General features: G+C 48.1%; 1 protein-coding gene and 1 pseudogene across 1 annotated transcript; both read right to left on the bottom strand.

The window, feature by feature from the left end:
- Positions 1-7,618: 7,618 nt before the first annotated feature.
- Positions 7,619-21,912, bottom strand: LOC136639145 (zinc finger and SCAN domain-containing protein 30-like). The gene is made up of 8 exons (XM_066613158.1): positions 21,871-21,912; positions 18,610-19,617; positions 16,336-16,453; positions 15,326-15,408; positions 13,394-13,520; positions 12,587-12,688; positions 10,787-10,921; positions 7,619-8,998 (listed from the first exon to the last, which is right to left on the bottom strand). The coding sequence occupies exons 2-8, from the start codon at positions 19,348-19,350 to the stop codon at positions 8,007-8,009; spliced, it is 2,298 nt and encodes a 765-aa protein (XP_066469255.1). The 5' UTR covers positions 19,351-19,617; positions 21,871-21,912; the 3' UTR covers positions 7,619-8,006.
- Positions 11,530-11,649, bottom strand: LOC136643370 (5S ribosomal RNA; annotated as a pseudogene).
- Positions 21,913-23,476: the final 1,564 nt, after the last annotated feature.

Here is a 23,476-nt window from a genome sequence, read left to right on the forward strand (position 1 = left end):
TGCAGCAGCTGGCAGAGGGAGGGAGGTGCCCAGCGCTGAGTCAGCGCCTCCCCTTTGCTGAGTCAGCGCAGCTTCTCCGCCCCGCTCGGGCTGCAAGCAGACGAGTCTCTCTGGGGTGGGACGCGCGTGGGTGGCCCAAGCAGCCGCGTGTCTCCTCGAAAGCAACTCCCATGGTGTTCAATGGAACTTACTCCCAGGAAAGTGAGTTCACTTTCACAGGGGTTCACAAACTTCTTAGCCCCAGGACCCGCTTTTTAGAACAATCATCTGACAGTGATGTCATGAACGTCGGAGTGATGTCATAGCCAGAAGTGACACCATCAAGCAGGAACACTTTTAAGACCCCCCAAATGACACACTCAAATGAAATCATTACGTAAATTAAAAGTTTACAATAAGTTACAAATTATTTGAAATAAAGAATCCTAATCCTTCCCTCCCCCCAGCATCACTAATATTGTCTCACAACCAGGGTAAGAACTTAAGGCAATGGTTCTAAAACTTTTTAGCACTGGGACCCACTTTTTAGAATAACATTCTGTCAGGGCCCACCAGAAGTGATGTACTGGCTTGGAAGTGACATCATCACACAGGAACATTTTTAATAACCCCGTATGACACAATCAAATCATTAAGGCCTAAATCAACCAACTTTCCAGCACTGACATAGCTGTGCCAATGGGGCACGTGCTGCATCCTGCCTTGGGGGCAGTCACGAGGCCTCCTCAAGGTAAGGGAATATTTGTTGGAGTTGAATGTTACCTTGGAGTTGCCCTGACCTCAGTGCTGGAAAGTTGGTTAGGTTTGCACCTTAAGTAAGTTAATTAAAAAGTTTACAATAAGTTTTTTAAAAAATTTTAAAATAAAGAACCGTCCTAATCTTCCCCCACCCCAGCATCTCTAATATTGTCTTACAGAGAGCCAGGATAAGTCCTTAAGGCAGTGGTTCTCAAACCTTTTAGCACCAGGACCACTTTTTAGAATGACAATCTGTCAGGACCCACCAGAAGTGATATCATGGCTGGGAGTGACATCATCAAGCAGAAACATTTTTAACACCCTCCCCTGGGATATGACAAAATCAAATTAATCAATTAAATAAATTAAAAGTTTACAATAAGTATAAAATAAAGAAACCTCCAAAATCTGTTTTTTAAAAAATTCCCCAAACATCTCAAAGGCTGCAATCCTATCCACAGCCACACTGACTATCATAAAAGCATATACATAGTAGCCTGTTAAAAGGACAGATCTGGAACATTTACCCAAATGCAATCACATACCATGGTAACATCAAGTCTAACATATTGAAAATAAAATACACATTCAAATGAATGGGGACCCACCTAGTGAGTCCCGACCCACAATTTGAGAAACACTGGCGTAAATGATTGGGAGAAGCTGACGCTTGACACAGCACTTCAGGTGTCAGAAGGTTTTGGGCCAGTCCTACAAGCCTATCAGGACAGGGAGTCTTGTAAAGCAGTGGTTCTCAAACTTTTAGTGTCAGGACCCACTATTTAGAATGAGAATCTGTCAGGACCCACCAGAAGTGATGTCATGACTGGAAGTGACATCATCAGGCAGGAAAATTTTTTACAATTCTAGGCTGCAATCCTGCCCACACTTACGCAGGAGTAAGTCCCATTTACTATCATTGTTAAAAGCATATACATAGTAGCCTATTAAAAGTACAGCTCTATAACATTTTCCTAAATGCAGTCACATACCATGATAGCATCAAATCTAATATATTAAAAACAAAATATTGAAATGGAGACCCACCTGAAATAGGCTCGTGACCCACCTAGTAGGTCCCGACCCACAATTTGAGAAACAATGTTTGTGAAGCATTCGGGTATTTAGAGATGGGAAAATGTTCCCAACACAGCCATGTGCAGTTATTTCCAAACCAGGAGCCTGCAACCGCAAAGTTCTGGGCCTCATTAAAACATTCTTGGATCCGGGTGATTTGCCACTGTTAGAAAAAAAAAATGTGGCTGGGATTTTGTTTCTTTTTAATAATACTTCTTTAGTCATGGATTTTTAGGTTTTGGATGATTGGCAGAAAATAATCATAAAATGTATAAGATCTAATAAAGGAACACAAGCTTCTCCAAAGTTGACTTAATGACAGATTTATGAATACCAGGTGCCACTAAATTCTATCATGCGGGTTCATTTGCCTGTGTATATGACTGAGGTTCAGTTGGCAACCTTGTCTCGAAAGACTATAGTATCGCACTCTGAATGAACATAAGAACAGCCCCACTGGATCAGGCCATAGGCCCATCTAGTCCAGCTTCCTGTATCTCACAGCGGCCCACCAAATGCCCCAGGGAGCACACCAGATAACAAGAGACCTCATGGTGAGGTGAGTGGTGAGGTGAGGTGCAGAATGGTGGTTCTGCAACAGTGTCTAGTGTGCCTGAAAAGGCCGATTTGGGAGTGGCAATCCCTTCCACACTGGGAGCAAGTGCAGTCTGTCCCTGGTCTGTCTCCCTGGCTATGGGCCTTCCTTCTTTGCCTCTTAGCCTCAGACTGTTGGCCAAGTGTCTCTTCAAACTGGGAAAGGCCATGCTGCACAGCCTGCCTCCAAGTGGGCCGCTCAGAGGCCAGGGTTTCCCACCTGTTTAGGTCCATTTCTAAGGCTTTCAGATCTCTTTTGCAGATATCCTTGTAGCACAGCTGTGGTCTACCTGCAGGGCGCTTTCCCTGCACGAGTTCTCCATAGAGGAGATCCTTTGGGATCCGCCCATCATCCATTCTCACGACATGACCGAGCCAATGCAGGCGTCTCTGTTTCAGCAGAGCATACATGCTAGGGATTCCAGCTCGTTCCAGCTGAGATTACAACCTGACTGAGGTTACAACCCTAAGCATTCTTACATGGAAGTAAGTCTCATTGACCTCCATGGGGTGTACTTTTTAATAGACAAGCATAGGATTGTGCTCTGAATTCTTCCTGATCATGATAGCTGAACAACGTCAGGGCATAAACAGGGCATAAGCCGCTTTGAGGGCCCTTCAGTGGGGTGGAAAAGGTGGGATATAAATCTCTTAAATAAATTAAATAAATAAACATTTATGGGAGGTGAAAGTATTGGACACATGTAGAAGGAAGCAACAAATTTTATGGTTGCATTTCAAATACCGTATAAGCCTCCACTCCATTCTGGATTATCTCCAGCAACACCTTTGTTTCTCAATCAGCAGATCCAAGACAGATCTGCAGATCTTGGAGGTGTTTCAATAGGGAAGATACATTTTTCTGACAGGTATCACAAACCTTCTCAGAGACTCACATGTGATGTCGTAGAAGGAAGTTAACAGGCAAGCCGGCTGGCCTATGCTGTATCCAGTGCAGAGTGGGAGGTGGCTGTAGCACAATTCAGGTGGAACTCTTTGCCACAGGATGTGGTGATGGCGACTGGCCTGGACGCCTTTAAAAGGGGATTGGACAAGTTTCTGGAGGAAAAATCCATTACGGGGTACAAGCCATGATGTGTATGCGCAACCTCCTGATTTTAGAAATGGGCTATGTCAGAAGGCCAGATGCAAGGGAGGGCACCAGGATGAAGTCTCTTGTTATCTGGTGTGCTCCCTGGGGCATTTGGTGGGCCGCTGTGAGATACAGGAAGCTGGACTAGATGGGCCTATGGCCTGATCCAGTGGGGCTGTTCTTATGTTCAGGATAAGGGGATATTTTTCCCCTTACTCCAAGCACTGCCCCATCCACTGCAATGGGGCTACTTGGATCTGTGCCAGCTAAATCGCTGGTGCAGATCCGAGCAGCCCAGTGTTAGACTGGGCTGCTCAGGAGGGGGGTTAGGATATAGCCTAAGTGCCAGAAGTCAGTCCCACCCCTCTCCCGGGCCCACCCTTCCCCTGCCCTGGAACACCCATGAAAAACCCTCCTCCCTCCCCAAACCCCCATGCCATTGGCCCACCAGTGGTTTGATCTGGCATGGGGAAGCTGGTGCACGTGCCAGCCTCCCTGACTCCCACAGTGGTGTGAAAGTGCTTTCACGACACCTGGAAGCTGGTGCCAGGGACTTGCGCCAGCTTAAGTGCAATTTAGGATTACGCTCTAAACCTCCAGTACTGCTGTTTTCCCGGACTCGGTGCATTATTCAATGTCTCTTACTTCAATCTGGGGTTGAAGACGAGCCCTTGAGCAAAGAATTACTAGTCATTCAAGTAGAGGACTGGTAAGTAAAATATATTTATTACGGAGCAAGACAGATACACCTGAGACTATGCAGGTGTGTGATGCTATCAGTTCAATGCCCCTGAGCATTTTGGTAAGCCCTGTCACCACAACGTCACACCCCCTGGGATGCCCCCCTCTCGTACCCAATACTGGCTGCCCAGCATTCCAGATCTTTAGGAGAAAGTCTAGAGTCTTATGTGGACGTTAAATGTGGGAAGCCAAAAGTGCGCCAGCCACGTCCACCCTGCACTGATACACTCCCTGCCTCCACCCCTGCAGGGATTATCTCCGGCAGATCCGGGAGGAAGGGGAAGGTAGGATGGGGCAACAGTTGCTATTGTATTGTGTAGTACCAGAAGTTGGAGCTGATTTTCAGTCCAGCCACAAACGACGCATTTTTTTTTTGGAATTGTACTGTCCTTGGCTGGTGGTTGGCAACCTTCAGTCTCCAAAGACTATGGTATAAGCCTACAGCAACCAGTATACTCAGGCGGTCTCCCATCCAAGTACTAACCAGGCCTGACCCTGCTTAGCTTCCTAGATCAGACTAGATGGGGCATGTCCTTGGCTACAGGCTTCCTATATTGCTGAATGACTTGACTTCAGTCAGATCTCAGGCACTGGGCTTGGCATAAGAGCAGTCACCCATGGCTATTTCTTGCTTTATCTGCTACTGTTCAGGTGAATCCTCATTGATCTTTACATCACAATGGCCATTGGCTTTGCCTCTTCCATCCCATGGCTCTTCGACCCCACCTTCTACCATTTTTCTCCTCTTTCTCCTTTCCCACACATCCCTGCCCACTGAGGATTTCACCTCATGTTTTGGATAACCGGACTGTAGGCCAGTAGTGTTCAAGCTTTTTTCATACTATGACCCCATAAAGTACGAGATGGGAGACCCCCGTCAATCTCGATCGCCTTCCTAGTACCCAATATGCACACTCCCAGCTCCCATTATGCCCTCCCAGGGCTGTTCGCTGTAACCAAATATTCTTATTAACAGTTGTGTAGCTGAGGAGGGGTCACAGGACCCCTGGAGGAACTGTTCTGGAGGGAGGCCAGGGCCCTGCTCTCCTCACTCGCCCCCATGCCCCCTCTGAATGCAACCAGAGCTGTGCTCCAGATGTCCAGAGGGTGTTCAGAGGTCTTCTGGAGGCCCCAGAACGTCATTTCTGATTTTGGGGGGAAACCGGAAGTGATAATTTTATGCCTTTAGAAGAACTTCTGAGGCCTGGGGAAGCGGCGCAGCCTCAGAACACCCTCTGGCATATGTCAGAATGCCAGATGCAAGGGAGGGCATCAGGATGAGGTCTCTTGTTATCTGGTGTGCTCCCTGGGGCGTTTGGTGGGCCGCTGTGAGATACAGGAAGCTGGACTAGATGAGCCTATGGCCTGATCCAGTGGGGCTGTTCTTATGTTCTCCAGACGTGACGGGAGCACAGCTTCAGTTGAGTTCAATGGGAACGCAAGGGGATGAGCGAGGTGGGGCAGTCCTGGAAGGTGTGCCACAGGACAACACTCCCTTCAGCTACGCCGCTGCTTATTAGAGAGCAGAAAGTTACCGTGAAGTCTGGCACTAGTGAAAACTATTTTTACACAATTGCTAAGAACCCAAGCAGGACTGGGACCCAATTTTGTGGTACCTGAAGGGGTACACTAGATGCCTCCTCCTTTACCTGATGGTGCTCTAGTCCAGTGGTCTCCAACCTATTTCAACAGATGCAACAGAATTCTGTTGTTTTAACATCTCCTAATCTGTGTGATTATTTTGTTTCCTTAAAAACTGCAGAAGTTTCTTCTCACAGACAGCACAAGACTTCTGGCTCCTGAAGGGATGTGCCAAAGTGGCTCTGCTTTATCTGGTGATGGGCCACACTTTCTTGACTGGAAAAAGAAGACGTGGGATGGCCCATAAGTGCAGAGGAGAGGAGAGTGGTGGCCCAGAACATCAGAGACATTCTAGTCTACCACTCGCCTCTTTTAGGCCATCCCTCTCTTCCTTTTCCAATAGAAACGGCACCCTGAATCTGCTGTCACCTCTGGTTGGTTGGCAACCTTCAGTCTTGAAAGACTATGGTATAACCCTACAGCACCCGGTATTCCCAAGCGGTCTCCCATCCAAGTACTAACCAGGCCTGACCCTGCTTAGCTTCCGAGATCGGGCATGTGCAGGGTAACAGTTGCTGCCCCTCTTACAATTTGCCACTGATGCATCTCGCTTCAGATGATTGCGTGGGTGGGTCAGCACTGCGACACCTATACCCACACCGCTGCCAACTTGGGATAATACTTTATTTTTATTCATTTTTCGCATTTTTATGCTACCCTTTCTCCAAGGACCTCGGAGTGATGTATATCATTCCTTCCCTCCTTTTGTTCTCATAGCAACCCTGGGAGGTAGGTGAGACTGAGAGATAGCAACTGGCCCATAGGTTGGTGGCTTTGTGGTTGAGCAGGGATTTGAACCCGGCTCTTCTAAGCCTTAAGTCCAACTCCCAAACCAAGGCCATTGTGGTCTTCAATATTTATCACCTTCATTGTTTTGCAGTAGGCTCTTGGAGCGTATCTTTTCACTGTCAGTCTTTTGTGTTAAGGTTTTAAACTTCACTTTCTTAGCTAAGAGGAGAACTGAAGGTACAGTGGTCCCTTGCCAGGGCCAAGGGAGGGGGCTGCCGAGCCCAGTACAACCCAGAAGTGGCTTTGGGAAGCACCAGAGACTGCCCTGCAGCTGCTGCAGTTTGTGGCACGATGGTAAGGACTGCTTTCTAAAACTTTTGCTTTTTAAAAATGCTTTTCAAGTGGATTTGACTATTTGTGGATTTTGGCGTCTGTGTGGGGTCCGGGAATCAAGCCCCTGTGGAAGCCAATGAACGACTATACTAAGAAGTGCCTTGCTGGATCAGGCCCATTTAGTCCAGCTTCCTGTATCTTACAGTGGTCCACCAGATGCCTCAAGAGAAGAAGATACTTGCATCCTATAGCCACTCACTTGCACCTGGCTCCGGGAGTAGCCTAATTGTAAAACCAGGAGGTTGCATATAGTCATCGTGATTTATAACCCGTGATGGCCTTTTCCTCCATTGCTCAACCCCCTTTTAAAAGCATCAAGGCCTTCAGGTGCCATCACAGCCTCCTGTGGCAAGGAGTTCCACAGATTAATTACAAGCTAGGTAACGACACGTTTCCTTTTGCCTGTTCTGAATTTCCTGCCACTCAATTTTAGTGGATGTCCCCTAGTTTTGGCATTGTGCAAAGGGAAAACAACATCCCTCTATTCCCATTATCCAATCCAAGCATAATTTGGTATGTCTCAATCATGTCCCCCTTCAGGTGCCTTCTTTCTAGACTGAACGGCCCCAAACGCTGTAGTAATCTACTGCAGTAGATTCAGGCAGCATACAATCAGCCAGCATACAAACCGCCCATTTATTACGGTTTTGCCTTAGTGCTTTGGAAATGTGGATGCTAAGAACTGCTCTGTTCACATGACACTGTCACGCCTATTCTTTATTGTTCTTCATACGTCCCAATACACTGGCATCTTGAACAGTCAGAAGCTTCACCTCTCCTTTTGGTTTTTCTCTTCCTCAGGTCACAGGTTCACTGCCCAAATGGGCCCATCCAGTATCATAGCTAGAGGGGGTGGAAAGCACTAAGTACACCTCTTTTTTGCTCCCCCCCTGCCCAGAATGGCTCCGAAGGAGAGGGAGAGGGGCCGCTTGGACACCACAGGGAGACTCCCTGCAAAACTTAGTGCTTGGCAGCTGCTCTAGCTACGCTGCCGGGCCCATCACTGCTCCTGGTGGGTGCTCCAATGCTTCATCATCCTTGTCTTCTGGGCAAAATTCTTTCTGCACTTGGGACACTCGTAAGGCCTGTGTCCTCGATGAGTTCTCTGGTGTCTGATCAGCTTATCTCTCCGAGAAAAGCTCCTCCCACATTCGGGGCATTTGAACGGCTTCTCCCCAGTGTGGGTCTTCTGATGACACATCAAGTGCACTCTCTGTCGGAAGCATTTCCCGCACTGAGCGCACACGTACGGTTTCTCTCCAGTATGGACCCTCTGGTGTCTGATCAGGGGCTCTCTGGTGATGAAGCGTTTCCCGCAGACAGGACATCCATGCAATTTCTCCCCCGTGTGGATTTTGTGGTGCTTGGCCAGGGTCTGCCTGTGTCTGAAGTACTTCCCGCACTGAGCACACTCATAGCGCTTCCCTTCCGTTTGAATCCCTTGATCTCTCCTTACTGCTTTGATGCTGCTGAAGCTTTTCTCGCCCTCCCACCCACCAGAAGCTCTCTCTTCCACTTGGCTATTCTGAAGTCCAGCAAATCCATCTCTCCAATGGAAACATTCCCCACGCTCAGGGAGTTCATAGTATCTCTCCTCTGTAGGAACTTTACTGTGTTGATCGAGGTAACATTTTTGCTGGTTATTTTCAACCGACGTGGGGGATTCGGTTGAGTTCTCTCTAGGATGTGATGTAGCAAGCCCTGGTTTGTAGTGGTGTTTTCGCCCAGACCTGGAGTACGCACATTTTTCCCTGTTTGCTTGTGCTGAGGAGGTTTCACTCAGGGAAGCTGGAAGGCTGTCCATGAATTCGCTGGGTCCATCCTCTTTCTCCACTAGCTTCTGCCCATCTTGTCCTCTGGACATGCATCTCCGCTTGTGAATTTCAGATATCACTGGAAAATTCCACTGGGGTATTTCTGCAAATGTTTCTCCTGGCCCCGTCTCTGCCCACTGAGCATTTTCCACCTTGATTTGACTTCCCTCCTCACCACCTGAAGAGACAGAGACAATAATTTTTGCTAGGGTCTGGTCATTAGTTTTCTAGACTGGGGGTGCCCAAACCCCGGCCCTGGGGCCACTTGTGACCCTCGAGGACTCCCAATCCGGCCCTCAAGGAGGCTCTAGTCTCTAATGAGCCTCTGGCCCTCCGGAGACTTGCTGGAGCCCACACCGGCTTGATGCAACTGCACTCAGCGTGACGGCCAACTGTTCGACCTCTCACGTGAGCTGTGGGACGAGTGCTCCCTCCACTGCTTGCTGTTTCACGTCTGTGATGCAGCAGCAGCAGCAAAGGAAAGGCTGGCCTTGCTTTGTGCAATGCCTTTTATAGGCCTTGAGCTATTGCAAGACCTTCATTCGTTCATATCAGTTCCATCTCTAATATATTCATTTATGTAAATTTATTCAAATTTGAAATGTAAATTAATCCTTGGAGGCATACGCCTCCATTTTGCTCCCACTGCCTGGAATGGCTGCGAAGGGGAGGGGGAGGGGCCCCTTGCACACTGCGGTAAGGCTCCCTGCAAAACTTAGCACTTTGCACTCCCTCTTGCTATGCCACTGCCCACATTGCACTGTGAGGGAAGCGTTAACAGCCCCTTACTCTGGCTGATCACTTTGCAGCCTGATCTCAAAATGCTGACCTGTAAGTAAGCCCCATTGAACTGAATGGAGACCACTGCCGGTACAAATGCTTCTGACTGCAGCAATACAATTCTAGGCATGTCTATTCGGAAGTATAGTTGGCAACCTTCAGTCTCGAAAGACTCTGGTATCGCGCTCTGAATGGTGGTTCTGGAACAGCGTCTAGTGTGGCTGAAAAGGCCGATTCGGGAGTGACAATCCCTTCCACGCTGGGAGCAAGTGCAGCCTGTCCCTGGTCTGTCTCCCTGGCTATGGGCCTTCCTTCTTTGCCTCTTAGACTCAGACTGTTGGCCAAGTATCTCTTACTTACTCTTCGGAAGTAAGTCCCACTGTATTCAGAGGGGCTTATTCCTAGGAAAGTGTGTACAGTACAGGATTGTAAAGTAGTGTTCATGCTGCTGAAAAGGTGAAATTAGATGATTGATAGGCTTTTGTGCGGAATTGGACACTCTCGGATTATAATGTGATCTATAGGGAAGTGTAGGTCCCCAACTGAAAGGTGAACCCACAAGGGATGCCCTGAAATAAAACTTGCTCGTCAGGGGAACTTATACTGATGGAGTTTCTTTCTTGATTTTCTCTAGCGTGCTTCTGTTACCTACACCCGGGGCCTTCGGTACGTTCTCTATCAATTCCCCAACATTTGATCTACTCAGCCTTTTCTCCAGTATGAATTTTCTGATGTCTCAATAAATGTGAACTCTGAGAAAAGTTTCTTGGATACTCGGGGCACTCATAAGGCTCCTCTGAATTCTCCTTGGATTTCCACATTCAGGATATTTGTAAGGTTCCTCTCCAATTTGAGAACTCAAATATTCCAGCAAATGTAGTTTTTCCCACACTGACAGCAGCTGTACACTTTCTTTCCTGTACACCTTTTCTGACAGCTTTCAATCTCTGATTTCAGGTGGGCATTTCCCACTGATGTGGGACATTCAGACTGGTCCTCCCCAGGTACTTTCATTCCAAGCCCTGATTTACAGCAGTGCCTTCTACCGTACTTGGAGAACAACAGACTTTCCCCCTTGCCTGCATTGTTCGTGTCTCTCTGCAGGCAGCTCTAGGAGTTTCTGAGAACTTGCTGGATTCCCTTTGTCCCTTCAGCAGCTACTTTCCCTGCCCCCTGTTGGACTCACGGCTTTGTAGGTGATGCTCAGGTGTGACAGGCACATCTGCTTGGCTTCCCTGTGGAATCGGCCTGGGCCTTTCCTCTGCCTCGTTTACTCCACACTGACGACTCTCCATTTTCAGTTGACTTCCCTTCTCATCACCTGCAGAGACAGAGAGATGTTTCAGTCACCTTCATTCTAGACTCCTACAGCCCCTTCTGGTTGGCTTCCCATTCTGGTTGGCAACCTTCAGTCTCGAAAGACTATGGTAGAAGCCTACAGCACTCGGTATTCCCAGGCGGTCTCCCATCCAAGTATTAACCAGGCCTGACCCTGCTTAGCTTCTGAGATCAGACAAAATCAGGCATTTGCAGGGTAACAGTTGCTGCATTCTAGCATGTTTCTTTTACCCTCTTATCCTTGATCCCCATTTGCTACACTCCTCCTTTTCCTCCTGCCTCGGAGTGTCACAATCCCCACTCTGAGTTATGATTCCCAGTCTAAATACAAGGAGGCAGGACCAGCACTGGATCCCGTTTAGTCCCAGGTCCAAACACCAAGCCAGAGCCAGACAATCCCCTGAGTAAGGAACCTTCAGAGGCAGCAGCCTCAGACCCCAAGCCAAATCCCCTGAAGAACTGGCCTCCACCATGCCAGGAGGAGGCCTTCTGCTCCTTGAGGCCTGCGCACCAGCAATGGATAAGGCAAGGAACAGAAACTGTCCTACTGCTGGTGGTTGGCAACCTTCAGTCTCCAAAGACTATGGTATAAGCCTACAGCACCCAGTATTCCCAGGCGGTCTCCCATCCAAGTACTAACCAGGCCTGACCCTGCTTAGTTTCCAAGATCAGATGAGATCAGGCATGTGCAGGGTAACAGTTGCTGTTAGGACAGTAGGTACTGTTAGGGCCAATCCTAAGCTTTGCATGGCAGCTCACCGCCAGCACGCAGTGTCGCAAACATGCTGGTGCTGGCTGGTGGTGGCCCAGCACCAGTGGAGCACCAGAGCTCCGCCACTGGCAGTCACATGGACTCAGCATGTGGCAGTCACATGCTGAGCAGTGGAGAGGTAGGTGGAGGTGTGGGGGCAGGCAGTGAGGAGATGTTCTGTGGAGGGGGGAGATGGAGGGAGGGAGGGGAGGAAGTGTGCGGAGGGAGGTGGGACTGGTGGATCTTTCCAGAGCCTCCATGTCAGTCTGGCCACCCGACATGGTGACTCTTGATTCTACGCCGACCTTTGGGTCGCTGGAGAATCTAGTAACCCCATTGTGGGACTACTCGCTTTACCCAGGGGGAGGGGACAAAAGTTGCCTTCTCCCAGTTGCCTGGAGTGCTCAGGATAGATTTCTGGGGAGTTTAGCTTCAAGAGTCTCTTTGCCTCTAGAAAGGTACTTTTCATATTTATTTGACTAATTCTTTTCCATTCTTTTCTGTCACATTTGACTGCAAGTCATTTTCAGGGGCCTGTTTTTTCATTTTCATTCCTTATTGCACATCTAGCAAACAATATTAAATGGTTTAAAAATAATACTTATTTACAAAGACTAATACTAATAAGGGTTAGAATCTCTCTCTCTCACACACACACATACACACACAATCCTAGTGCCACATTCTATAAAGTTTTCTGCTCAGAAAATGTAAGATGATACAAACCAGTCTTTGCTGTTTCTGCATAATTTATTTCTCTGCGAGTTATATTAAATTAAAATAACAAATGTGAAATATTTCTGGAGAGAAGAAACAGAGGTACGTAGATAGTTTCTCCAACCTACTATGAAGCTCAGAGTTTAAAAAAGAACAAACAACAATCTCTCCAACCCTTACCTGAATCTTGACTGAGGACTCCCGGCCCTGGAAACCGGACAAACATCTCTTCCTCTCTCTCTGGCTCTGTGGCAATGTCAGGTTTGGGAACCAGAAGTCCCTCTGAAATGTGGAGCGGGTGGGGAGAGGGAGAGAGAGAGAATTATTTCTGGTGCATTTTAGTATAAACATTATTCATGGTTATTTACCCTTAAGTCTTCCATATTTTTTTTACTTAACACTAAAACAGTAGATTGTAAACAACAAAAGATGCAAAATGAAGGACTGGTATCACATGTACCAATGTCCCACTTGTCTGTGAAGTAAGAAACAGGAAGCTGCAGCTTTTCATGTGGAAAATAGAGGTGATCCTCCCCACTAGAAATGATACAGGAGAATATCACTGACTAAGGGCCCAATCCTGTCTAACTTTCCAGCACTGGTGCAACCAAAATGCAGCCCCGAGGTAAGGGAACAAATGTTCCCATACCTTGAGGAGGCCTCTGTGACTGCCTCCCCACCACAGGATGCAGTGCATGCCCCATTGGCATGGCTACACTGGTCCTAAAAAACACACAAGACAATGCCTCTGAAGCAAAGCAGACAGAATTGATGGCTGACAGGAAGGAGATGGGGCCAGAGCAAAGAAAGGTGGGACAAAGCTGCCAACACGATCACCTTCCCACCATTTGATGACCACTCTGGTAGCAGTAATGAGCATGATATAGTAAAACTCAGGTAGGTCTTCTTTTGCACTGGACTCACTTAAAATTTGAGACAGTAATTCTCTTTCAGTTTCAAAAAATGGAGATCAGGCTGGCTCCTTACCCAAAGACTGCAGAGTCCCACCGTCCTCCTGCAGGACTTGCCAGAACATGGTCCGCTGGTCTGGCGATGTCAGAGTCTGTTCAACCACTTGCAAAGACATGCCCGGTTCCCTGAGGTTCATCAGCCCCTGGAAAGAGAACGTCTCCCCCTGGTCAGATTCTGCACAAGAATCTTAAGGGATATCGAGAGGTTACTTTCCTCAGTCTTTCCCCAGATATACAATGAAACACTGGAAAAAATTCACCTTTCTAGCATGCTTTCATCACTCTGATTTGCAGTGCACAAAAGGATAATTGAATAGTCTTGCAAACAAACCCCTTGCCTATGGAGGGGAAAAAATCAACCCCAGGTGGGACACAAACTGAGAGATTATTCTTTTCTTTCTCTCCATACAGGATATTTAATTTATTCTTTAATTCATTTATTAAAAGAAAACTCCACACAGTAATTTATATTAAAAAGGGGACACAAAGACATGAATACCAAGCTAAACAACACAGATCAACAAAGATCAGGCAGGATAAATTCAGCAATGCCAGTTGAAGCAAATTTCAATGGCGTTACTAAAAATCAAGACAGTCTTCGGTTAAAGATCAAGGGAACAAGTGTTTTGAGGACCCTTCTAAAGCCAGGCATGGGGCCTGGAACAGTTCTACAAACAACGAGTCCATTCCTGGTCATAAGAACAGCCCCACTGGATCAGGCCATAGGCCCATCTAGTCCAGCTTCCTGTATCTCACAGCAACAACAACAACAACAACAGTATTTATATACCGCTTTTCAACAAAAAGTTTACAAAGCGGTTTACAAAGCAGCCCACCAAATGCCCCAGGGAGCACACCAGATAACAAGAGACCTGCATCCTGGTGGCCTCCCTTGCATCTGACATAGCCCATTTCTAAAATCAGGAGGTTGCACATACACATCATGGCTTGTAACCCATAATGGATTTTTCCTCCAGAAACTTGTCCACTCCCCTTTTAAAGGCATCCAGGCCAGATGCCGTCACCACATCCTGTGGCAAGGAGTTCCACAGACTGACCACACGCTGAGTAAAGAAATATTTTATTTTGTCTGTCCGAACCCACCCAACACTCAATTTGAGTGGATGTCCCCTGGTTCTGGTATTATGTGAGAGTGTAAAGAGCATCTCCCTATCCACTCTGTCCATCCCCTGCATAATTTTGTATGTCTCAATCATGTCCCCCCTCAGGCGTCTCTTTTCTAGGCTGAAGAGGCCATAAGGCTACAGCAATTCCTGTAGCCTTTCCTCATATGGTCCTCTCCTCGCCATGTGGTGGACAAGAGAGCATGGCCTGAGAGGATGACGCTAAGACCCCGTAGGTTCATAAAACCATGAGTGGTCCTTAAGATAACTTGGTCCCAATATGAGTTCACAAAAACTGTGCACGGATAAGTAGGCGATCACACTTTTTTCTGGGCTAGTAGCTGTTTGCGGAGTAGATCTGAACCACAGAAAGCACCAGGGACACGTACCACACAAAAATTAGAGCAGCGACTTTCAACTGGTGTGTTGCGACACATTGGTGCGCCATGAAAGGTCTGCAGGTGTGCTGCAGGACTTTGGAATACAACGGCTGTAAAACTGTTCTCGGTTCTGCGGATCTATTTCTAGGGCAACTGTTTCTAGTAATGAATTGTCTATCCCTCTTCCTCTGTCAACTGCTGGTGGAGGAAGAGAGACAGGCAATGTAGGGAGCTGCCTACAGACAGCTCCCTAGAAACAGAGCTACAAAACCTGGAAGGCTCTCCCAGAAGCTGGAAGTCACAAGAGGCAAAGACCACAGATAAGACCATAGAGGTCAGTGTGCCACGAGAAGAAAAACGTTCAAAATAGCTGAATTAGAGTATATGCAGACGACCTAGCTCATTTGTAACCCCTGCTGTTGTACATATTGAACTTGCACAGACCTCGCTCAACCCGGCTCTGGACATTTCCTGTCGTGCTGGAGGAAGTGATGAACTGGAGTGACTTGGGCACTGGATTCTACCACCTGAGAAGAAGATGAAAGGGAGATTTCAGAAGAACTGGCCCGTTTGTTTATCTTTAAAGCGACCAGATGCAAAGGATTTCACAAGAGGACATTTTGACAGAGGGAGCCCCTGTCAAAATTCCCACTTCTTTACAACCATAAAGATCCAGGTGCTCCTCTGCACTCCTAACCAAGACAGTGCAAGAGTCTATCTCAGTGCTCTTCATTCACCAGCTGCTTCCATCTTATAGTATGGTTCCTAAGTAAAAGCCAGGCCCTACCACTCTTCTCATTGTGTGCAGAGACCGTCCAATTAACTCTGCTGTGGCTGCTCAGGTCTTACACAACTTATTATTCCTGCAAATACGCCCTCCTGTGGATGAATATTATTTTAGCAAGACCTATTCAAGACAAGACTGACCTGAAGAGAGTATTAATACCTGATCAAGTCCTGTTCAAAGCAGCAGATCTCTACAGTGCTGTTGCTTAGCTCTGTCTAGTAACAAGCAATGTTTTTGTGCCATTGAAACGAACAATGTTTGAGCTGTAAGGATGCGGTCGAATAAATTTGTTCATTATTTTTATTGCAGAATCCTGGATCTGGCACTTTTGGCCAGCGGGTGGACTGGGTCCAGTAGAGGGGGGTGGGACCAGCCTCCGGGACTTAGGCCAAATCCTAACCCCTCTCCAGAGCAGCCCAGCATTACCGGCTGCTACAGCCGGCTCAGATCCGAGTGATGCCATTGAGGTGGCTGCCACGTGACATCAGGTAAGGGGAAATAAATCCCCTTACTCTAAGTTGTGCGGGATATACCCTGTGCTGGATATAGCACAGGCCAGCCTGCCTGCCTCTTCCAACGCAGGATAGGAATGGACTGAGAGTTGTGTAGGAGAGGGAAATTTGACTGCTGTAGAAAAACACAGGACACCTAACCAGTGTCTCCTTACTCAGCAAGTCAATCTCCACATCAGTCTGCTTGACTTCTTTGAAGATCTGCCCCTGTGTTATGTCTGGGGGCTCCTCTTCTGCCTCCAGGGAACCTACATACTCCTCCTTCAACAGCCCCTGCAACAACAAAGACAAGATTAAAAGACTTGGGGGTGTCAGTGTTATGGGCAAGGGACACATTCCGTTGTCCCAAATCCTATTCCTTTTGGGTATAATTCAAAGTATTATTTTTGTCAAAGTTCTCAACAACTCACTAGCTGATCTGATCAGATACAAATAAGGTTATGAGTTCCATGTAGCTAGTCATGTCCAGTGGCGTCACTAGGATTCACATTACCTGGTGCGGGAGGCCTGTGCATCACCTCATGCAGTGGGCAGGGCAATGTCCCAGGTGGTGGGCGTGGTGATGTACCATCACCCCGCCCCCACTGGTTTTTTGGCTGTACCTTTTGTTAGTACACAGATATTTCAATGTGGTTTGTTTCATTGCATTCTGCATGAAATTACGCATTGATTGATATATAACATGATGGTATTATTCCTCCAAACTCTGATTTTAGTGATTTTGAAAACGTGTAGTCTCATACACACAGCCCGTGTCAACTTACTAACACCTTATTGCAGCAGTTCTCAAACTTTTAGCACCGGGACCCACTTTTTAGAATGACAATCTGTTCAGGACCCATTGGAAGTGATGCCATGGCCAGAAGTGACATCATCAAGCAAATTAAAATAAATAATTATAAATAATTAAATTAAAAGAAAAGAAAGAATTAAATAAGGGGGAACCAGTCCTGTTCCACCAAGTGAATCTACTCTGAAGTAAGTCCCATAGTGGTCAATGGAGCTTACTCTGTAGCCTGCCTTCAATAACACCCCCCCCCCCAAAAAAAAGAATCAGTGAGATTTCCAGCCCTCCCCAGTGCCCAGTTTAAAGTTCTTCTATTTCAGGCATATCAAGATAAAGACCCACCTGGCTTTGCAAGTGCAAAATAGAAAACTTCCCCTTACCAGTTGAAGCCTCTTTTTGGTCCTTGGGGGGGGGGGGGGGCAGGCTGCCTTCTGGAGCAGCTCCATCAGATTGGAACCATTCCTGACCACCAACCAAGGCTCATCTGCCTACTTGCGAGTAAACGCGACCCTGAGGCTGCTTTGCTTTCCATAGAGCTCAATAGGGCAGCTGGGAGGCACGGACCTCCTTCTCGGGTGTTTTTGGGGGCTGCATTCATTGGATGAGGACCATTCTGACTTGCTGGAGTCCTCTCAGCCTGCCCTTTCCGATGGACTATGGCAAGTTCGCCTACTCGCGAGTAAACACGTGATACAGCTCACTTTCACTTTCCATAGGGATCAATTCATTTTTTCTTTCCGGTTTTTTGGCCATGACTTTTGAACGAAAGGAGAGATTTCAATTCTGGTTTTTTTGCATTGCACTCTGCTGGCCACTCCACATCCAACGGTGTATGGCATGAGCTGGTAGCTCCTAACGCCTAACGGTAGCTCGGGCATTTGGTGGGCCGCTGTGAGATACAGGAAGCTGGACTAGATGGGCCTATGGCCTGATCCAGTGGGGCTGTTCTTACATTATGTTCTAACGCCGCAATTTTAGCGTCCTCCCTTCAGGGCGCGTCAACCCCCCCGTGTCACCTGGTGCGGCCTGCACCCCCTTAGCGACGCCACTGGTCATATCTGTCCTCCTCTGCCCATTCATCACAGCACCTGACCCTTTAATCTGATATGGCAGGCAGAACTTCTCCAGTTCAGTGCCCTGTTTACATGCTAGGAAAAGTGATACCCCTAGATCTTTTTATTCTGCTGCGCAGCTGTTAAAGACACAAGTACTCTGCTGGGGTGAAAGGCTGCAACCCCAAGTCTACCATGTAGGGCTTTTGTAAGGCCAAATGAGACGAGTACTGCAAACGTCATACAAAATTGACTAAGGGCCCAATCCTATCCTATTTTCCAGTGCCGGTGCAACTGTGCTAATGCATCCTCTGGTGGGGAGGCCGTCACAGGGACCTCCTCAAGGCAGTGGAACATTTGTTCCCTTGCCCTGGGACTGCACTGAGGCTGCACTGGTGCTGGAAAGTTGGATAGGATTGGGCCCTGAGATGATTCTAACAACTTAGGGCACAATCCTAACCAGGTCTACTCAGAAGTAAGTTCTATTTTGTTCAATGGGGCTTACTCTCAGGAAAGTGTGGTTAGGATTGCAGCCTCACTCAAACTTGATGTCCCCTCCCAGCCCTAGGAATTCAATATGAAAGCCTCACCTGCCATTTTCCCTCCGGAGTTTCCCTCCGGCTCATCAGGAAATCCTCCAGCAGGGCCACAGCCTGGGCACAGCTGTCTGGCCCTCCTGCCCGGATCCAGCTCTGGACGTCCACCGGCAGGCTGGCCAGGAACTGCTCCAGGATCAGCAGCTCCAGGATCTGCTCCTTCGTGTGCCTCTCTGGCTTCAGCCACTGGCAGCAAAGCTCCTGTAGTTGGCTGTACATCCCTCGTGGGTCTCCCAGCTCCTGGCAGCAGAACTGCCGGAAGTGCTGGCGCTGCATCTCCCTCCTCAGGGCATCTCCTCTCAAGATGGCGGCCTTCACCTTCCCATAGTCCTCCTTGTCTCTGGCTGCCAGGAGGCTGAAGGCCTGCTGGGCTTCTCCACTCAGGGCGGGCAGAAGCCGAGGCACCCACTCTCCTCGGGGCCACCGACAGGCTGCAGCCACTTGCTCAAAGGAGGCCAGAAAGGCCTTGGCATCTTCCCAGGGTGCAGCTTCTGACAATTGGGGGTTCCCCCATGCAGAGTGAGGGGCCTCCAGGGTCTTGATGAACCCCTGCCATTGAGCTTCCCAGCACTGCTGCATCCTCTTGCCTTGTCCCCATTTGCCCTCTTGCAACGGTGTCCATACTGGTCTCTCTGTCATACGTCCAGATTGAAATATATTGTTAGCTGTTCTTCCTCCTTCTGATGCCTTTTCTAATTCTGGACCTGCAGATATTTGCTCTTTCAACATTTTCATTCCTGACTTAACCCTCACAGATCTAGAATTAGAGTACTAGCAATGACATGACACTAGGTGTGCTTCAGACAAAATCCTTTGTTGTGAATCCTTTGTCTTACCAGAAACACTGCTCAGCACCTGCCCCTCTGGTTTTAAAGAGAATTATTTGGGGTTGATGAGAACTACTTGGTGGCCAAAGAGTTAAAGAATTGGAATTGTTGGAGGCTCCCAGAAGTCCAAATCCATCCCTTGGAGGTATTCCTGATTTGAAAGAGGTGTAACTCCCTGAGTTAAAAGAGAAGACATAATACAATTAAGCATTAAAAAAAATGAAATGAAAGAAGAGTTTGCTAGTTGGAATCAATTGCCTTCCACTCTCAAAAGTGCCAGGGTAGTGTAGTGGTTTGGGGTTGGACTTAGACCTGGAAGATCCAGGTTCAAATCCTGCTCAGCCATAAAGCTCCCTGGATGACCTAGGGCCAGTGACTATTTCTCAGCCTCTCCTACCTCACAGGGTTGTAATGAGTACAAACGGAGGGGAGGAACTACGTACACCACCCTGAGCTCCTTTGAGGAAGGGTGGTATAAAAATGTGATAAAGTCTAGAAGTCGAAAATAAACCTCTCTTTAAAAAATGAGCTTATACACATACTGTAATTAGGTACTTGGTATATATACTGTATACTGTACAGTTTGGCTGTACTTGTCGTAAGAGGCGACTGAACAGCCACTGGGTAGATGGGGCTCGTCAGCCTGGGAAGGCAGCTCATCTGAGAGAAGGAAAACTCTGATCCCAAACCTCCACTGCCTTGTGGCTACATCCAGTTATGGAAAAGGCTTCAGGAGTCAACCTCGAGGCAAAATCCGGAGCCGGAGTCCCTGAGGCAGTTCATGGCTGAACACAGTCACGTTCTGGCAACTCCTGTGACGCCGCTGGAACCAACTGTATCCATTGCCTTTCCATTGGACCATTTCAGCGACATGGAGAGGGGGGATTTGCTGCATGGGTAACAGGCTATCCTCCTTACCTACTTTACCCAGGCTTCGTGAACTGGAGAGGACACTCTGTTCCAGAACACTATTCAGAGCGCAATACCATAGTCTTCCGAGACTGAAGGATGCCAACAACAATATATACTGAATTAATATGTTCTCATACTGGGAAATCTGATGCTTGCTGCCTGCCATGCTATTTGTTAAGGGGTCACTAAACATAGTAGAAAAGGGGGAGGTGGGTTCAGATTCTAGGGTGAGGGAACCTCAATATACCTGAGAACAGGTGTGCTTTTCTCTCTAGGCAGGATAGATGCACACATGTTAAGGCACATGAGTTATAATGAGAGAGGAATCCTCAGAAAGATTTAAAGGACACATCCAGCCATTCAGACATCACTCCAAGGAGAGGGGGGCTCTTCCATTGATTATTGGGTAAGAGGCACTTTTTCAAGTGGGTGCTCCTCTTTTTAGCAGGGGGAGAGTAACTGGCCCACCTCACCCCAGCACTGTCTGTTCTAGTGGCTGTCTGCTGGTATTCATTTGCATCTTTTTAGATTGTGAGCCCTTTTGGGACAGGGAGCCATTTAGTTATTGGATTTTTCTCTGTAAACCGCTTTGTGAACTTTTAGTTGAAAAGCGGTATATAAATACTGTTGATTGATTGATTGATTATCCCACCCCCTTCACAAAGCTGCACCAAGGCTCAAAGTCAGAACTTAGCCCTTCAATTGTCTCCAGAGAAATGTGTGTTCTGCTCCCTCTAGAAAAGTAGTATGTAAGCAACCTGGGGCAGAGTCAACTACAGTATATGCAACCTCTGGGTTTTAGTAGTATCCCTGAATGGCAGATGCAAGGGAGTGGCAACAGGATAGAGTGCTCCTATGAGATTCAGGGGGCTGAACTAGATGGGCCTTGACTTGATCCAGCAGGTCTCTTCTCACCTTCTTAGGAATGTTCACAATGGGAGAAAAATATATCCAAAATATTTTAAGCAGCAGCGCCCCCCTTAACTGAACTCTGAACTCAGCAGTCGCTTCATCCAGCAGGAAGAAGGCGGTGCACCGGGTGGGGGGCAGGCAGGGGTGAGCACACTGCACATGAAGGTGCGCACGGATGCGCAGGAATTACAATGCCACTGGGCTCAGTGCTCAAGATGTGTTAGCAGGCTGGATGTGGGCTGCGCAGCCACATGTGGATGTGGGCAATTTTGGGGGGGGGAGGGTGTCTGTGCAGAATGGCCTGTAGGTCACTGCAGCCTGCAGGCTGGGGGGGGGCACCATGCCGCATGCCTGGGGGGGGGTCCACCAGGTTCTCACGCCAGCCCCGTCTCTGCTCTGCTAGATGTTTCTTTGCAGGCAGTTTTCCCCACTGAAAAACGTGCTTGCAGCAGGAAGGGAGGGGAATCCCCTTCTACCACCTGAGACCCCCCACCCCACCCCCGCTTTGTGCAGCCCAGGCCAGTGATGCTGCTGTCACTCAGCCCCCCCACCCCCCACCACCCCCCATTGCAGGCTGACCCAGACTTTCTTGGCTGCAACTCACTTCTTGGGGCAGGGTCGGCTGCGCAGGGGCTCAGTCCAGGCCGGTCAAGGAGAAGCCCCCCACCCCAGAATGGCTGCAGGACCCCCGCCCTGGACGGCTGCCGTGCAGGGGCGATGCCCGCCGCGACCACTCAAGACTCCCAACCCAATTTCCACCCCTTGCTCCTCCTCTAGGCTCAATGGCGAAGCAGCCACGGCCGCCCCCTGCTGGACGACACTGTCATTACAGCTCCCCCTCCCTTACCACCGTTCAGCAACCAGCAGAGCTGATTTCATGTTCTGTTGTATAGAGGGGTTCCCATAAGAGCATGAGAGCCCCGCTGGATCAGGCCAAAGACCCATCCGGTCCAGCTTCCTGGACCTCACAGTGGCCCACCAGATGCCTCAGGGAGCATTCAAGACAGCAAGACACTTTCAGCCTGGTGCCCTCCTTTCCATCTGGCATAATGAGGTAGCAAACCTCTAAAATCAGGAGGTTGCACATGCACATCATGGCTTCTAACCTGTGATGGGCTTTTCCTCCAGAAATCTGCCTAATCCTCTTTTAAAGGCATCTAGGCCAGATGCCACCACCACATCTTGTGGCAAGGAGTTCCACAGACTAACCACTCACTGTGTAAAGAAACATTTCCTTTTGACTTTTTTTTAGCTTTCGAGCACCAGGACCCGCTTTTTAAAACAACACTCTATTGGGACCCACCTAGGTTTACCAGACATTTAAAAAGATCAAGAAAGAAATAATTTTATTCATTTATAATAACTGAATGAATAATTTTATTCACTGAATAATAACCAGAAAGACCCACAGACATTAACCTCCCTATATTTACACAGGCTTGCAAACTGCAGGTGCTCAGTTACTTGCAAGATCATTATCTGATTAATCAGTATCTGATCAGACCTGATCTTTGAATAGCTTCAGACCTTGAGGCAACTAGTTAGCTTATCATTTCTTCAACCTTTGTCAACCCACCAAAAATCAGGTTGCAAACCACCAGTTTGTCCCGTCCCATAGTTTGGGAACCAATAATATACTTACCTTTGATTTTATGTCAGCCGCCTTGGATGCCCTCCAGAGTGTGGGAAAGGTGGGCTTGAAATATATTCACCAAATGAATATGAGTTGAGTCCTGCTAGCCAGCACTCAGGCAGCAGGCTTCTACTGCCAATGTTTCCAAATGAACTTCAAGGGCAGCCCTGCATAGTTTGCATTACAGTCATCCAGTCTCATAGCCAGTGGGTGGGTAACCACAGCCAGGCCTCCCGCTGATCCAAGGAAGGGTGCAGTTGTTGGGTCAGTCTCCGCTGGGCAAAGGCACTCTGGGACCTGACCAGCCAGGAACAATGATGGCCTCAAGAACACCCTCAAACTGCCAACGTGAACCTCCAAGGGAAGTGCAAGTCCATCCAGAACAGGTTGACTTATATACATACATATACACCTTCACTAACCCCCTTAGGATGAGTCAGGTCCAGTACTCAGTAAATGGGTGTCATGAAAGCTAATCTGGTTAAGAAGCTGAACTTTGATCAATCTATAAATCACATTTTTATACTTTCCTTCCTTGAAAGAGCTCAGGGTAGTGAGTGAACATAGTTCCTCCCCT

This window comes from Tiliqua scincoides, chromosome 2 (genome assembly GCF_035046505.1).
Source record: "Tiliqua scincoides isolate rTilSci1 chromosome 2, rTilSci1.hap2, whole genome shotgun sequence".
Classification (NCBI taxonomy): Eukaryota; Metazoa; Chordata; class Lepidosauria; order Squamata; family Scincidae; genus Tiliqua; species Tiliqua scincoides.

Bases quoted from the DNA above. Each gene is read 5' to 3' on its own strand.
- LOC136639145 (XM_066613158.1), bottom strand. From the start codon at position 19,350: ATGAAAATGTTGAAAGAGCAAATATCTGCAGGTCCAGAATTAGAAAAG. The intron at 16,454-18,609 runs GTGAGGCTTTCA...TTGTTGTTGCAG, and splicing joins CTCCGGAGGGAAAATGGCAG to GGGCTGTTGAAGGAGGAGTA. The intron at 13,521-15,325 runs GTCTGTGCAAGT...TTCTCTTTCCAG, and splicing joins CCAGAGCCGGGTTGAGCGAG to GGGCTGATGAACCTCAGGGA.